The following is a 16,626-nucleotide window of genomic DNA, read 5'->3' on the forward strand; positions in this document are numbered from 1 at the left end:
CATAATTTAAAATAAAGACATTTCAAAATGACATTTCTAAAAACTGTACTGAAACTAATGAATATACAAGCACCTATTTTTCCGTAATCCTGATTATAGATTTTTACCATTCTTAAAGACACTTCCAGCTAATATTTTCTGAGTGGCATTTATGTAGGTACAGGAACTTCTATAAACTCCTGTTAAAAAAAAAAAAAAAAAAAAAAAAAGAGTTGTAGTGCGCTGCTGTCATATAAGTTAAGCTGAACTAGTATCAGCCTTTATTGACATTCCTACTTGTGCCTTCAGAACAGCCATCATTGTTATTGGACACATGCCTAACCTGGGTGGCTTGCCCTTTAGTAATGTCAATTCAGCTGTAATGATTTTCTGAGTATGGATGTTTTTTCTTTTGTTTAATGATTGAAACTGCTACTTTCCTTACAAATCAGTGTTGTCTCTCTTTCTGCCAGCCTGTAATTTGATATGAATTCTATACAGATTAAAACAACTGTATTAGAGGTTGATAAATATTGGTCAATCAAATTTACTGTGACTAAAGCCCCAGTAATGCCACAGATATTTTGGATGCTTTTCTAAACTTCACTATGATAGTGGTCTTTGTGGTTGCCCGTTGCCTGCAGGAATGTAAAGCCAAGGGCTGTATTTTAGAAACCCTAAGAGCTAGCTGTTTTCTATGGGTACAGGACAGCTACATCTCTGTTGGCAGCAAAATAGACTTGTCTTTAGTCTGCTGCAGAGCAATATGTGCCTACGGCACAGCTCAGATCAGGCAGATGTTTAGGGGCCTAGTACTTGGGGGATACTAAAGATCAAACAATGTGGGTTTTAAATATGCACTTAATAAATTAGGTATTGTTATTACAGGGGGGATGTGCAGGAAAATTTGCATCTAGACATATTTTTGCACTGGCATAAGCAATGAAAAAAAGCTTAGCAAAGGTATTGATAATTCTTAAGTACGAGGAGTTAGCAGCTCAGGCTCATGAAGCTTGGAGCTTTGTTACAGTTAGTAACGTAAGACCAGCCACAGCAGATGAAACCAAAGGTCCATCCCCTTCAGTATCTTCACCCTCACTGTGGCCAGCAGCAAATGCTACTCTTTGGGAAGAGCGTACCCCAAGGGGAGCATCTCTGCTCTCCTGCTCTCGGCAGGTGGTGCCTCTGGGATTTCCTGGCCAGCAGTGGTTTCCTTGATGGATTTCTTTTCCATTAATGTATCTAATTGCTTTTCTAGCTCGTGTAAAGTTTTGGTGTCCATAGCATCCTGTAGCGACGACTTCTGCAATTTAAGCACAGCTTGCGTGGAGAAGATTTTTTTGTTTGAACCAATCTCTGAATAATTTTGTGTGATGCCTTCTAGCCCTGCTGCTGCCTCCAGGCCCTGTGGAGCTCCAGTGAGGGCACAGCCTGAATTGGGGTAGACTTTGGCTCCTGGTTTGTACCTGCTCATGGAGCAGCCCCATTCCTGCTGCTTCCGACACTTGTATAAGAAATAGCAAACAATTGTGCCCCAGCCACCTTCTCCAGGTCACCAACCCCAGATACTGCCCTCAAGGTGTGCCAGCTGTGCAGGTCCTGCCAGCCTGGCTGCTGCAGACACCACCTCGAGGATCACTGTGACTTCTCTAGGTCTAGCCTATCCTCTGAGGCAAAGAAAGAAGCAAGAAAGAAGGGGCATCTGAAGAGTCTCAAACTCAAAAATCAGAATTTTAAAAACATGTTCTGAATTTGGCATACTGAGCTTTTGTAGCACAGTTGATGACTTGCCATTTTCAGTCTGGTAGTGGGTGTTTATACACTGAATCTTCCAGCTCAGACTCTGAAACTGTAGAAGTTTATTCCTTGTTCAGCTTCTCTGTGTTCTATATTTTAACTTCTGTTTTAAAAAAAATTACAGTAGAAACTCAATTTTATGTTTAAATTGTTTAATTCAATGGTATAGTCAGTCAATTTTTGCATTAAAAATTTAATATGGAAATAAGATAATATGATTTCATTCTAAAGTCTATATAAACTGCCAACAGTAGTTCTGTTTATTGAAAATTATATTAGATTTACCCTCTTCTTGGTAAGGAAGCAAGTTCTAGCATGTTTTCCTGCTGAAATACCTCCCTAAAACTGGTACCAGAATTTTGGTTTCTGCACTATTGAACTTCTACTGTCTGATCAGGTTATGTCCCATTAATTCAGCTCATTCCTATGTTTTGGATGTGTGTATACTACGGATGGTAGTGGCTAGCACCTACCAGTAAATGTCTGTACATTACTTGATAGTCTGGAAAGCTGCGAGTCCCAGAGGAAGACTTGAATAGATAATATCAGTTCTTATGTCCTCAGATAAAGGTAACTTTAAACTGATGATGATTAAAATTATACTCCTAAGGAATTATTGTCTCAACTAAAGAGATCATGTAAATAGAAATAGCTGTATTTTTTACTTATCTAGGCCTTATGAATCCGTGTGTTCGTATGTGAGCATGTCCAAGCCTGATGTTCAATGGATGAGTAGTGAAGATGGAAATTTGGGTTAGGCTGCTAATAGGCCAACAGCTCTCACTGAATATCCCACTGACTCTGTTGCTGCTCAACAAGATTTTCTGTTCTTCTTCTTGACCTGCCTGTAGCAGCACTTACTGTTCACACGAGAGACATGATCTGCTCTGTGTCCTCCCACCCTTGCAGGTTTTAAATTCTTCACATTTTCTGCTCAGAAATAGCAGACTGTTTCCAGCGTTTGAGTGGGAGCCATCCTGATTGCAATGCCTATTTAGCTATTTGAAAGACAACTTTCAGGATTGTTTTGAATATGTCATTGTTTATTCTTGGAGGGCTCGCATCTGGGCTTAGCATGTATGAGCAATGCCCAGTGTAGAGCCCCAAGAGGAAAGCCTGTCTATGAACACGTATGGTGCACAGCAAAGACTGCGTCCAGCATTCATGCTTTCTGCCTCCCTTCTGCCCATGACCAACACAAAGCGCTGCAAAACTGATGCCTCTGGATGGACAAAGGCAGTGAAAAAACTTTGTCAGTTCGTTAGAAAAAGGCAGAAGGGACATGCTGAAGTCCCCTTTGGCTGCAGCAGAAAGCTGATGAGCAGCGGCTGGGAAGCAATGTGCTCTGCAGCATTTCTTCCCCTGATGCTGCTGGGGCTGCCCAGCAGTGTGCAGAGGAGGTGGTGTGAGAGGTCTCAGGCAGTGAGTCCAAGGAAAGCATGGATCAACACATCTTTGCAAAGGTTCTCGTGTATCAGTGACTACAATGGGGATTAAAGTTCTGTCCTAAGAGACACACTAAAAGAAATGCCACTTCCAAGCTGAGTCCTTGCTCTGCAAAGGCAGCCTGGTGGAGCAGAGAACTGTAGCTGAGTGCTTCCCTGCATCTGCACTGGTGACATTAGGAGCCAAAGCCTTAAGTAGGTTGGCTTTACAACAAGCTCCAGCTCTCTCCTCTTCTCCAGGCTGATGCTGCAGTAGTTGCTGACCACACCAAAGAAGCTGAGGCAGATCACAGCCACGACAGAAATTGTGTAAGGAGAGTGCAGGAAAGAGACCCTTGAATTCCCTTCCCAGAAGACTTTGGCTAGGAAAGAAATAGAAACCTCTCCTAACACAACAGGGAAAATATCTCAAGCAGGAACTGTGCCATGAGTACTCTGATAGTTGGTCACTACAGTAGGATATATTAAAAGGCAGTGCTTCATACCAGAACCTAGTGAATGACATAGGAAGGAAAGATCTTAGACAGTTGCTATTATTTTTTCTTCCATGATAGTTTTAGCTGAATCATGAAGGAATTTGAAACAATGTGAGGGAGTGCACTAAAAACAGAAGATGAGCTAAAAGGATTTGGCAATACATAAATGCATTTCAGCTCTTCCCCAGACTATGATGCAGTCTATAGAAAATGCAAGCATGCTTTGCCCGGAGACATCTAGTGCTGCAAATCAGGTGTAAGAGTGAGCTGATGTAGTAATCCTGAAATGCTATATCAGAGTGCGCTCTGAAATATGCCTCTTATACTGTTTTAAAAATACTTTTATTGTTATAGTGCATGTGAAGGTTGCTGGGCAGCCAGCTCCAAATAGGCACAGAGGAGAGCTGCAGAGGCAAATATCTCCACATTGCATCATCAGTGGGCCTCTCTCCAATGTGTAGCAGCCCCATTAAGGATTTGTCCTTGTGTCTTATCCCGTCTTGTTGTCTGGCTCCCTTCTGAACCTGCCAAGAATTGCTTTTGTTGGTTTGTTTCTTCATACGATTGTTGAGCTTTTTTCTCAGATACCATGGCTAGCAATGACTTTGAGACAAGATTCCTTTAGACAGCTATGCCCAGCAATCTAAAGCTGAAATACACCTTTATAATCCTTTGAGCATTTAATGTTTTGATATTTTTTTCACTATCTGAATGTGTTTTTTCAACTGGCTTTATCATTAACATAAGAAATTTTAAGCCTTTGTAATGGGAATTATAGCTCCTGTAATACAGTAACGTACACTGTAATTGTAGCATAATTTAATGCACAAAGTTTTATAGACAGCTATAATAGATATTTTATGGCAAGCAATCATTTTTTTCATAGAGAAACCTGATATTTAAAATATGCTATCAATATATATATTATAGCAAAGCAGCTGGAAAACATTTTCCTCACGTTATCTGGGACTGAGAAAGCAAAAATTATTTTCTTTCAAGTATGAAAATTTCTCAGAGAAAAGCCACAACTTCAGATCCCTGTGAATGTCCTCCCCTGGGTGTACCCCTGGTTAGATCTGCTGTGTCTGAAGCTGTCATTGAAGTTCATGGCATGTCTGTTCATGAAGGAGTTTTGAAATTGGCTAATTAGACTGTCATGAAAACAACTCTCTAATTGTCCTTAGTGAAAGCAGTGAATGTCTCTCTTACTTTGGTGTCTTAGACCCTTAGTTGTACCAGCAGAACTGCTGCACTTGTGCTGTGGCTCTGATTGTCTGTGGAAGTCTATAAAGCAAATTATGATTCATCTTTGTAGGAATAGTGAAGGCTTAATAATGATCATATGAAACACTGAATATCACTATTCTGTGCACTATTCTGTGCATCTCTTTTGTTTGTTGTGGTAAATGAAACTGAGCATTTCACCTTAGCACTGAAAATATTCAGGACTCAGCCTGAGAGGGCCCAGGATAACCTGAACTCCGACCCTGCTTTGAGCAGCAGGTGGGACCTGGTATCTCCCAAAGTCCCCTTGAAGTGGAACTCTTCTATGGTTCTACAATTCCAAGTTAATGCCACCTAAACTATCATAATAAGTCTGACAGGAAAATTGCTGGCTACTAGCTGTCAGCTGAAACTCACAGAGTTATTTTCGATCGTTGAGTCAACTGGGTCTTTAACTTTCAGTGTATTCTCACCTCTTGAACTTTACCAGGTTCTTCATAAACCAACTAGCTGGTGTGCTTGCCTTTGTCAGAAATACCCTGGCATTCCAATAATGTGTTAATAGTTTTCTTTTGTGTAAATCAAAGCCAAACAAATATTCCATCCCTGGCTTGCTGGTTTATTCTGCTGTGCACAGCCTGTATATTGTTCTTAACCATGATCCCCACTCCTTCCCTGCCTCCTCCACTGGCACAGGTGGGAAAATACTCAAAGACTCTGAAGAAACGTGCGATGAACTGTGAAAATCCATAGTGCTTTCAGTGCCCTGAACAAGAAACACATTTTGAAATTCCTCTGAGTTTTGGTGATGTCCAGCCTCAGCTCTGAATTCAGCTGCTTCTCTGTTTCCTTACTGCAGTCTGTAAGAGGCGGTCTCAAGTTGTTACTCTGTGAATTTTGTCTGTTTGCTCTTTCTTCTGGCTGGTTGTTTCCCTTCTCTGTTGAAAGAGTTCATAGACTCTCCAAAAACCTGACCAAAATGCGCTTTCTCTCTGCAAGTAGCCTCATCCCAGATAAAGCTTATTCTGTGACGGATTTGGTTAGTTTGGGTTTTCCTGCTGTACCTGATTTTCTCTTTTTTCCCAATTGATGGTAGTGTGTAACAAGAGATTGACCCAATGCTCTTTGGCTTAAACCTATCCTTTCAGCATAACCCTTTGAACTGGCTCTAGGGTGTTTTCCATCTGGGGATGCAGTTTTGGCATCAAGCATGCCTTTGTCACAGGAGCTCTGCTGTGCTGCTTGGCAGTGGCCAGGTACTCTAAGCAAAGAGGTAGGTTAAGTCCATGATCACTGTGTATTGTTTCATACACTTATTTTGAATTAAGGTGAAATGAAAAGTGAGAAGGTACACCAGAGGGTACTGTTGGTATGACTGACCAAGTTCTTTTCCTGGTCTTAGAAGGTGGCACAGATTTTGTACCCTGAAGTTGGATTTGGCCCTCTGAATTTTAGCCATCTAAAAGTGAGGTAACTAGTCTTGAGTCATCCTTACTTTTTCTAGGGTTAATGGAGAGAAAATGTCATCTCCAGTAAACACTGTATTCCACTTAACTAGGACAGGGTGAAATGCCCTTTGATGTGTCTAGCATGAGGGAGCCCAGATAACTGGCTTAAATGTGGATGTTCTCAGTATCTGGTCATGTGAGATGGAGCCCACCAGAAGAGATCACAGTCTAAATCTGCAAACTCAGCCTAGGGTGCAAACCCACTTAGCACACCAGATAACTTTGTGAAAGTGTAGGCATCTGTACAGCATCATCATCAAAAATCTTCCTGAAAGAGGTTTAGAAAAGGATTTGAAATAGCAAAGGCAAATGTTTGATATGTGAGAAGAGGAGAGCGGTTCTGGCACACTGTAACAGAGATGGAATTACTGCATCCGCCCCTCCTGCTACCTCCACCCCCAAAATCTGAAAACTTCCTGATTTGTGTTCATCAATAATTAAGAGCCCATCAGCAATACTCAAAGGGAGCTTGCATTGCACTTCTGAGCAGCCAGTTAGTAATGTATGGTGGAGAGATCCTCTTTTTCAAATCCCAGGGCTCCAGGCCATGCAATGTTAGTATTGCATTTTCAATTAGCTTCTGAGTGAATGCTTGGCATATGTAGAAGTGTACTGGTACACAATTAGCTTATTGTTCCTTTCAGCTTTGTGCTGAGGGGATCTGAAGGACTGCAAAAGCGAAGGGAGAGGGGAAAAAAAAAAGAAAATATCCAAGCCAGTGGCATCTCTGTGGATGTGGAATAAGGGAGTTGCTCGGCTCACACAGATTCCCGTGCTAAGTCGGGAGTTGCAGCTGTTACTGAGGAGCACTCTGCCTGTCTGTGGGGAGGGTGTCTGGGCAGAGGCACAGACCGAGCCCCAAGCTCCAGGCTCTTCTCTCGTCTGACTCACCTCAGCATCACGATGGAGCCCAACAGCCCTAAAAAAATACAGTTTGCTGTGCCGTTGTTTCAGAGTCAAATAGATCCCGAGGCAGCTGAGCAGGTAAGGAAGACAAGTTTCTTTCAGTGTTTTGAGGGAATGGGATAGGAACGGGGGTAGAAGGTGGGGTGAGAACAGGTAATACTTGTGCCCTAAATGCCTTTCTAACTTACATTAGTGTTACTACAGATTAAATGCTCTGGAAGTGTCCAGATGCGATGTCTGGATATACCCAAAGAGGGAGGAAGATACGTCCTCTAGCCAGACTAAGGCTTCTTTACCTTGGGTAGGCTTATTCAGTATATATTTGTTGTGCCTTTTCTATAACTAGACTTCTACCTTAATACGTACACTTCATATGAGTGCACATTCTCAGCAAATAAAGTACATAAAGCAAACCATGAAGCTGATTATAGATACCTCATGGAAATACTGCACAGAAGACAGCTTATTTACCATTCATGGTAACATGAGAAAATATGAGTTATGTTTTGCACAATAGTTATCATTTCAGTTACCTTCTCTATTTCTCATGATTTTTATACAGTTTTCTTTATGTCATTGTTACAGTGTTTTACATATTTCAAAAATATATATGTGTAGCAATGTCCACATTGGAATTATGTGTGTGCTATTTTAGGTTTTGACTCACTCCCAAAACATACACAAACATATAATATATATAGCAATACAGATTTCTAAGGAGGGAAAAATATCTATTATTGTGTGCAAATATGTGTAGGTGTACATAAAGAAAGACACAGGGACTCTTATGAGAAAAGCTGGATAAATTGTAATTAGGTGACCCATTATATTTCTCTCAGCGCAAGTCCTTCTTGACATTTGTTTCTATTTTTGTATGTCTAGTTTTAGATAATACAAGGGGAATATTACAACATTGACAGTTTTAGATGATACCAGGGGAATATTATAACCTTGACAGTTCTGTGGCATTAGTTATATGAAATTATTTGCACCTTTAGGACAGGTATTGGGTTTCCTGAATATTCTGATGTCGTGTCTCTTAAAAGGCAGCCACCTTTGCCAGAACATGATGAGTTGTGAGCGATCACGAAGAAATATTAGAAGGGTACAGGAGAGAATTGCTGCGGGTCTTCATTTTGTCCATAGGTACTTCTGAGCTGCGAGATGCCCATACCTTATGGAACGATCCTGCAATGAATTCAAGCAGAATGTGTTCTGATAGTTTTCTGAAATCTGTGAGAACCACAGGATTAGGATTTCCTGGAATTCCCATGGCTTTCAAAATGCTGTGGCCCAAATTCTGCCCAGTATTTATGGGCAGTCCTTTTTTTTTTTAATGTTGTGAGTTTAATTCCAGGTGCTATACAGTTTCACTGTGGGGGTGTGATGAAATTAAAGTAGTAAATTCTGCTGTCAGCTACAGTTACACTAGTCTGGAATAAACCCATTAACCCTGATGGTGCAATTTTCCATTTACACCCCTGAAAGCAAAATTTGAACCCAGCTAAATACAGATGTTGGCTCAGCAACTGAAAAGGAACAAACACACTGACATTGAGGTTTTGTGTCAGAATGGTTTCTAGCTTAAATACTCTTGGTCCCCATCCTAAATTAGATAGAATATCAATAGCCTGGAGGCTTTAGTGAAGAAACGCAAAGCTTTCAGTGCAAATGTGTGAATTGTAGGAAGGTTGTCCAATATCATGTAGTTCAACCAGTGTTAATGGAACAAAAGTACTTAACCAAATAAACTCTGAATAAGAAGAGTTGAACACAATTCAGCATTGTATATTGATATGTAAAGATCTGTTGTATAGTGCTCTTTGAAAATATTCTTTTGAAGGTCTTAGGTATTGTTTTTCTTTAGCTAAAGAACAGTAGTAACACCTCTGGTCACAGTTTAGAACTACCATAAATTCTTTGGAAGGCATATATGCAATATCATCTCTCAAGTGCACTTACAAAATATTAATATTAATGATTACTTATGAGAGCTATGACAGTACTAGGTATCTGCACATATAAGCTCACAAACTACTGCAATCATTTTCCTGACACAAAGCTGAATGTCAATATTTTAAGATACGACTGATATATGTCTGGATACATGTCCAAAAATTCATTCAAGATGACTGCAGATCCTAAAGGTATTTTGGAAAGCTCTCCACTGTGCTTTTGCTTTCCATGTACAAGCAGCAGCATGACCCTGATCGCTGTCAGACCAGCTGAGCAGTCAGTAAGACAATAACATATTGCTGTTCCATAAATATTTTATTTTTTAACTTTGCCTGGTCTATACTCAGGAGGACACCAGATAGATTTTTTGCTTTGCTTTGTGTGCGGGGCAGTTGATGGACCCTAATGACTCGCCTTGGTTTATGCCCGTTACAGATCAGGAAAAGAAGGCCTACACCAGCATCACTTGTTATTATGAATGAACATGTGCCCCCGGGTAAGTGCCAGCATGCTTTCTAATCCTTTGAACTTGTACACACAGGATTGTCTGTAAATCAGTTTTATTAACTATGTGATTTAATTTTATAGCACTAAATATCAAATAATGTATCTTAGAACTGTTCGGAGTAAACCCCACAAATACGTGTAACTCCTGGCCTCTGGATAATGTCAATAATTTCAGGATTTTATCCTCCATGTAAATTTTTTGTTATATGTACAAGGAGAACTAATATGACCAGATCCTGAACTGCCATCCACAAACATTTTCTTTCCCTGAGTGGATACTTTGGAGATCCATGAAGTCCTAGTTTTGGTTCTCTGATCTCTAGAGATACCAGGGTAGCTCTTGGGCTAATTCAGCTAAGGGAATTGCTTCTGCAAAACAGGTTATTTTCTAGTTTTCTGATGAAACATGTGACGTCTGTTTTCATTATTCCTTTTCAACTGTGAATGCATTATTTTCATCCAAGACTCCTCCCAGAAGATTTTCTGTGGGATGGGATGATTTGAGGTTGCAACATACTTTGTCATGTAAATGTGACTTCAGAAAGACTCTTTAATAAGCTCTTCAGGGAGTATTATAAGCAAAAATGGATTACAGGAAAAAGTCCTCAAGACATAATGCCTTTGACACACACTACCTACTTTATATCAAACTTTTCTTTTGTAGTGCTCTGCAACATGTTTTTCCTGCTTTATCTCTTCATCATGTGAATCTTTTTTTAAAAAGCAGTTCAGGCTTTTTCTCACTGATGTGTCTCTGCTGTCATTACTGCATACACTGGCACCTCAGTAAAACTATTTTAGCTCTATTAGGGTCTCCACTTACTGCATTGTGCTGATGGTCTCCAGTTCTGATTAACATCAATAGCAGCTGAAGTTCCTCAGAAATGTGCAGAAAGAAGCATTTGGAGTGCCCTACTCTTGGGGGTAAGATCATCGCAGCACAGCACATAGATTAGGGAGGTTCGAGCGTGGCATATGGCTAGGGTTATATTCTTCTGACACTGAGAGTGACCCATGCATTTGCTGCAAGGCTAACACCAATCCCAGTTCGGAGAGCAGCTTTCTGGCCTGAATTTCAGGGAGTTCAGCTCTTAGTAATCGTGTGTTAAAGAACTGTCTTAGATCAACTTTCTTTAATGGGATCTACAGTGTCTGTGTTGCTAGGACTTAATTTAAAGCAAATTCACCTTGACTGTTAATCTCCTCTGCAATTCATTTTGTACAATTTGTGCTGTCATATTTCCTTTTATAAACAGATACTTGGTACAATACCAAATCAAAAACAAACAGAGAATAAGAACTCTTTAATTTACAGGAAATTTTACTGTAAACAAAGTGGTGCAGGTCTGTTATCTCCTTTCCTGCAATGTTCATAATAAATCTTTAAATAAATCACTTTTATTATGAGTCAGGATTGCTGCAAGTATCATTCAACTCCCATATGAACCCAAAAGTTGGTATTCACCTACTTCACTTATTTGTAGTTGTTCCTTTAGATATTATCCCCTCTTACTAGATCCTGGGAACTAATATAAATGAAGGTATTCTTTGGTTAAATTATTACCTTGTCTTGTTTTTCAATTTTATCAGATAAAGATAAAAACTTTAAAAGCACCTTCATTTTCCTGCACGTCACCATGTGGTTTGTGCATAAGCATGCACATTTCCATATGGTGTGCTTGATACGGACAACTGTTTTGAACAGGGTGTGCATATGTAGCTGTGTAAACCTGCTGAATACAAGGACTGCAAAGCCAAATTGGAAAGGCAGACAATAGCTTTACAATGGAAGTACAAATATTAAAAAAATTCCTTATGATCTTGATCTTGCAAAGTGCTGTACAGCTTCTGAAATTATTGTATACCTTCAACTTTCAGAGTCAGCTAATCCTAGGGGCTCTTGATACCTTGCTGATTAAACCCCAAAATGCTGGTCAGTTATTCGATTTTGAATAGAATCCAGTGGGATGCTGAATAACAATTGGTCTCCAAAAATGTTAAATTTATCGTTGCACATGGTTGCAGTCAATAAAGTAGTAATAATAATAGTAGGGTGCTAACTTGACACTCAAACAAATTGCTTTAAAAGCATGATTCCCTACATCAACAGGGAAAAAGAGCAGTGGAGAATTTAAGTGATACTGTCAAAGCCACCTATTAAATTAGAGCTGGGCTAAACCAGAATCCTGTCTCTTGAATTTTACCCACTGGAGTACTCCAATTCCCTCATTAGGAGCAAACAGCTAGGGAAGGATATGCTTCCAAGGGTTTGAAATTTGTGTGCTAATGCAATTCTAAATGTTTGGATGCCCCTACAAAGTTCATTTAAATAATCTAAACTTCTTTTATTTTGAAAAACTGAGAGGCATTTTCTAAGAATCAGACTTTTCTATAGCCTTCTGTTGGAGCTGCGTCTGATTGCAGCAGGAAAAAAAGCAGCATTTTTGTGGTATCCTGGTGTTCTGGATGCAGAGTCATCTGGAAACCAGAAGGCAGTAAAATGTGTTTGGACATTTCAGAACTTCATAATAAATTCAATTTGAGTTGTGCCATATAAAGATCTAAAATAGTTGTTTTCTTCTAAGTATTCTCATCCATCTCTGATGTCTACTACAGCTTTGACAGGAATCTGTCTTCACTGATTTAGGTCAGGTCCATTGTGCTATGAAGTAAAGATGGAATATCTACTAAGGCTAAGTAATTTTAAACTGGTGACAGCTACTAAAAAACTATAAGAAGAGTCTGCTTGGCTTCCTTGCTTCCAAGGAGGCAGTGCTAGACTACACTAAATGATTTAAAGACAGGTGGGAGATGTGACTGCAGGAGCTAATATCCAGCCTGTGGTATCATTGACTGGTGCATTTGCTCATGTTCACTCTGCTTGGCAACATACATAATTACAATCAAAGTCAACAAAAGAGAAATTTGAATTGCAGCAGCAACAGTGATTGCAGTGGACAATATGAGCTTGTGAAGTAAGTAGCAATGAATAAACCCTAAGCTCTTTCTGAAAGTGCTCTGTAAAGTGCCCTTTGAGGGATTATGTCACATCTGAGCAGAGAAGCTAGCTAGCAAATTGAGTTATGAAGTTCTTAACTCTATTGTGCTTCAGTTGCCATCAATGGAGCTATATTTTCTGAGCATCTGATGTTTGATTTCACAATATCTAACCAGTTTTACTTTTATTCGGAACTATAAGACTCATTTACTAGATAGTAAATATCTGTGAAAGCAAAGACAAATATTAGTGGACAGAACTACAAAAATGTGCAGCATTTCATCTTGTGCAGGATGCCTGCATGGATTACTGGAGTAAGCCACTTGTATCCTGCTATAGCCACAGTTGCTCCATGTCTCTCCTTCATAAAAAGAACATAAGCACATGCTTAGTTTAACTATTTAATTATTATGCTGCGCAAGAGCTTAATCCAAAAATTGCTAAAGCTCTCCTGCTTCCTCTTTTTCTTGCAATATCATTGGAACCAACAGAAACTGAATATCACCATACGCTGAAAGCAACCTTTTCTGCACTGCCATAGTATACTACAACCTTCTGTCTCCTTACCAAGCATAGCAGAATGTATGAAATGTATGAAAACCAATTCTTATAATCTGAATTAAACGTCTGACCATGCTTTAAACAAGCAGGATATCAGACTGTAACTGCTCAAGAAAAAGCTGGTGGCAATGCAGAGAAGTGACAATTGAGGGAGGAAAACATGTCAGACCGCAACTCAGGTTTAATGCCTTTAGGGCTCACGTTGATCAGAAAATGATGCCAGTGTTCCTGTACAGACTGGCTTTGTCACAGAGCCAAGGCAACAACAGTCTGGCTGGCAAAGGCTGTTCAACTTGTGTCAAAGTATTCAATCTTCTTGAAGCATTAGAATATGGGTAAACATTAGGATCAACTTCTGCATTTCTGAACTTCCTATATATTTGCAGTTTCCAACTCTCCTTTCTGCTCAGTTGCCTGTTTAGATTCCTTGCTTGTAATGCAAATGTTACTCTGTGTTTGGAAGTGAGAAAAACATAGCAGTGTATTTTCATAACTCTTCTCCAGAGCTGCTTTTTGTCTTTTGCAAATCTCATTTCAAGGCAGAAAGTGTATATTATCACTGCAAAAGCAACATAAAACGTATCTTCCAAGTACAGCTCATTACATATGAGTTTTCTGAAGGCTGGAAAACATAACTTGAAGATAAGCAAGCTGTACCTGTCTCCAGACAAGAAACTTGCTTGCAGCTTGTCTCTGGGCATTAGCAGTTTTTCTGTCGTGTTCCCAGCTAATTTTCTGTTGTCTGGAGAGGGATTCACATGTATCAGCTTGCTGCCAGTTCCACAGGGGTCTGCTGAGGTGCCTTAGGAGCAGCCTGAGTTTTTGCAGTAGCAAATATCACAGCCAGATGGGTGGTGGGAGGAAAAACTGTCCTTACATCTGTGGCAATCCTATGACAACCAAAGTAGAGTAGGTTTTTTATGCTAAATTCCTTCTAGACACTCACAGACTTTCCCTACACCATTAATTGCATTGTCATATGCAGATGCACTTTTCTTATGAAGCAACTTATACCAGCACCAAATTCTTGAGGGGATAAATGTGATATGCTCTACCCAACATTAATATTTGTGACTAATATTTGTGTCTAATATTTGTTAATTATGCTTCTAGGTGAACGAATGTGTTTGGTTTACATCTAATTGTCACATTATTTTTTCTCCCAAGACAAAATAAGCTGGGATCAAAAAGACCTGCTAAGTAGAAGGCAACTGTTTCTGGGCATTGTCAAGCAATTCTGCTATACTTTCTTAGGCAAAAGTCTCACTGAAACTTGAAGCAGCAGAGAACTCTTGGTCTCACAGTTCATGAAAACTGATATGTTTTTCAAAAGCTTGAGATTCTGGTAGGACATACTGCTTATTTTTGTTCAGGAAATAGAAAGTGAGTAAGCCAAAGAGCAGCTGGTTTCAATTGCAAATTTAAGCTTCTAATGTGGTAATAAAGAATTCAGAAAAGCAGTACATAATAAAAACTGTCATTAACTGTATTTTTTTTGGTCAAACTAGTTGGCCTTTCTATATACTAAATGTGGATACCATTTAAGTATGCTATCTGGTTTTATTTCAGTCTAGGAGTTTGTGGAGGTATGGATATACACAGTGAAAAAGGTTGTGTCCCCTCACACCACAGGAATGGTACAACTCAGTGTACATTGCCATTGGTACCAGGGTGCTCAGAGATCAGGCAGTGCTGATCAGGGCAGTGAGAACCTTCATGTTCTTTCTGCCCGTACTGGAAAGAATTGTCTGAAACAGTGGAACAATGAAATATATAAAACAAATATTGCATAAGACCGGACAGGTGACAGGGATTCCAGACCAGAAAATGTCTGTGCTCGAAAATATCCTGCTGTTTGCAGACTGATGTGTGGCTGCAAATATTCAATGGCAAGCTACATCACTTTTTCTTACCTGCATACACTATGCTTGGATGACCTTTCACTTGAGTTACTCTGAATTTACTCTGCAGTTCAGGCTCACAGAAGTCTCTGGGAAAAGCCACAGCATAAGGTCCTCACACATATGCAGTGTGAGTAAAGACTCTATAATCTGATCCACAAAAATAAACAGAAAAGTTCAGGGACTTAAAAAAAAAAGACAAAAAGACAAAAAGAAAAAAGTCAGGAAACTGCTTGAGCTGTTTTTAATGTAGCCCAGAAGCGACAGCTCATAGGTTCCTAACAGAAGCAATGACTTTAAAAAAAAAAAGAAATTTTCCTTACTGTCTTTCGAGAAAATGCACCATTTTCATGAGAGGGTGAGGATTTTATATGTCATTGTCACCACCTGCCACAGGATTTGTCATGCTCTCTGCAGCAGTAAGACAGCAAGCTGGAGGACAAGGCCTGAGTTGGTTGGGATGTACTGGGCACTGCTGTGCCTAAACCAAAGGTTATCACCAAAGCAGCCAAATGAATTTTTGCTATTCTTTGAGGTCATGGACCCATTAGTTCACAAATAGAAATATTGCCTGGGAACATTTTAGTCATTGTGTAAAACACATAGTGTGAAACAGTAGGAAACACGTACTATTTCATGTTGTGCCCAAGCAGAGTCTGGACTGTCTCTTTGGTCAGTAAATAATGCTTTAAAGATGAGAAGAATCTGAAAACTATGGAGAGAACGTCAAAACAAAAAGGTGGTGTGCATGTTCTGGTCAAAATTCACTTATTTTACTTCATTTTTCATGTTTATTTTTCTTCATTTTTCATGTTTATTTTTATCCACACTTCCTTCCAGTCTTTTTTAATACCTTTATCAATGATCTGGATGAGGGGATTGAGTGCTCCCTCAGTAATATTGCAGATGACATTAAGTTGGGTGGGAGTGTTGATCTGCTCAAGGGTAGGAAGGCTCTGCAGAGGGATCTGGACAGGCTGGATTGATGAGCTGGGGTCAATTGTATGAGGTTTAACAAGGCCAACTACCAGGTCCTGCACTTGGGTCACAACAACCCCATGCAGCACCACAGGCTTGGGGATGAGTGGCTGGAAATCTGCCTGGTGGAAAAGGACCTGGGGGTGGTGGTTGACAGCCAGCTGAATGTGAGCCAGCAGTGTGCCCAGGTGGCCAAGAAGGCCAACAGCATCCTGGCTTGTATCAGAAATGGTGTGGCCAGCAGGACCAGGGAAGTGGTTGTCCCACTGTACTCAGCACTGGTGAGGCTGCACCTCAAATACTGTGTTCAGTTTTGGCTCCCTCACTACAAGAAAGACACTGAGTTGCTGGAGTGTGTCCAGAGAAGGGCAACAAATCTGGCGACGGATT

General features: G+C 40.0%; 1 protein-coding gene across 2 annotated transcripts in view; it reads left to right on the top strand.

The window, feature by feature from the left end:
* The first annotated feature begins 7,162 nt into the window (after positions 1-7,162).
* PPP1R1C (protein phosphatase 1 regulatory inhibitor subunit 1C) overlaps positions 7,163-16,626 on the top strand; it is a 57,610-nt gene continuing 48,146 nt past the window's right edge. The window contains exons 1-2 of one of the 2 annotated variants that reach the window (XM_009953183.2): positions 7,163-7,413; positions 9,727-9,787. In XM_009953183.2, the coding sequence (XP_009951485.1) occupies positions 7,333-7,413; positions 9,727-9,787 (142 nt within the window). In that variant the 5' untranslated portion in view covers positions 7,163-7,332. Of the gene's footprint in view, positions 7,414-9,705; positions 9,788-16,626 lie in introns of both variants that reach the window. The other variant, XM_086465821.1, reaches the window with a different exon arrangement.

This window comes from Leptosomus discolor, chromosome 5 (assembly GCF_034619465.1).
Source record: "Leptosomus discolor isolate bLepDis1 chromosome 5, bLepDis1.hap2, whole genome shotgun sequence".
In the NCBI taxonomy this organism is placed as follows: Eukaryota; Metazoa; Chordata; class Aves; order Leptosomiformes; family Leptosomidae; genus Leptosomus; species Leptosomus discolor.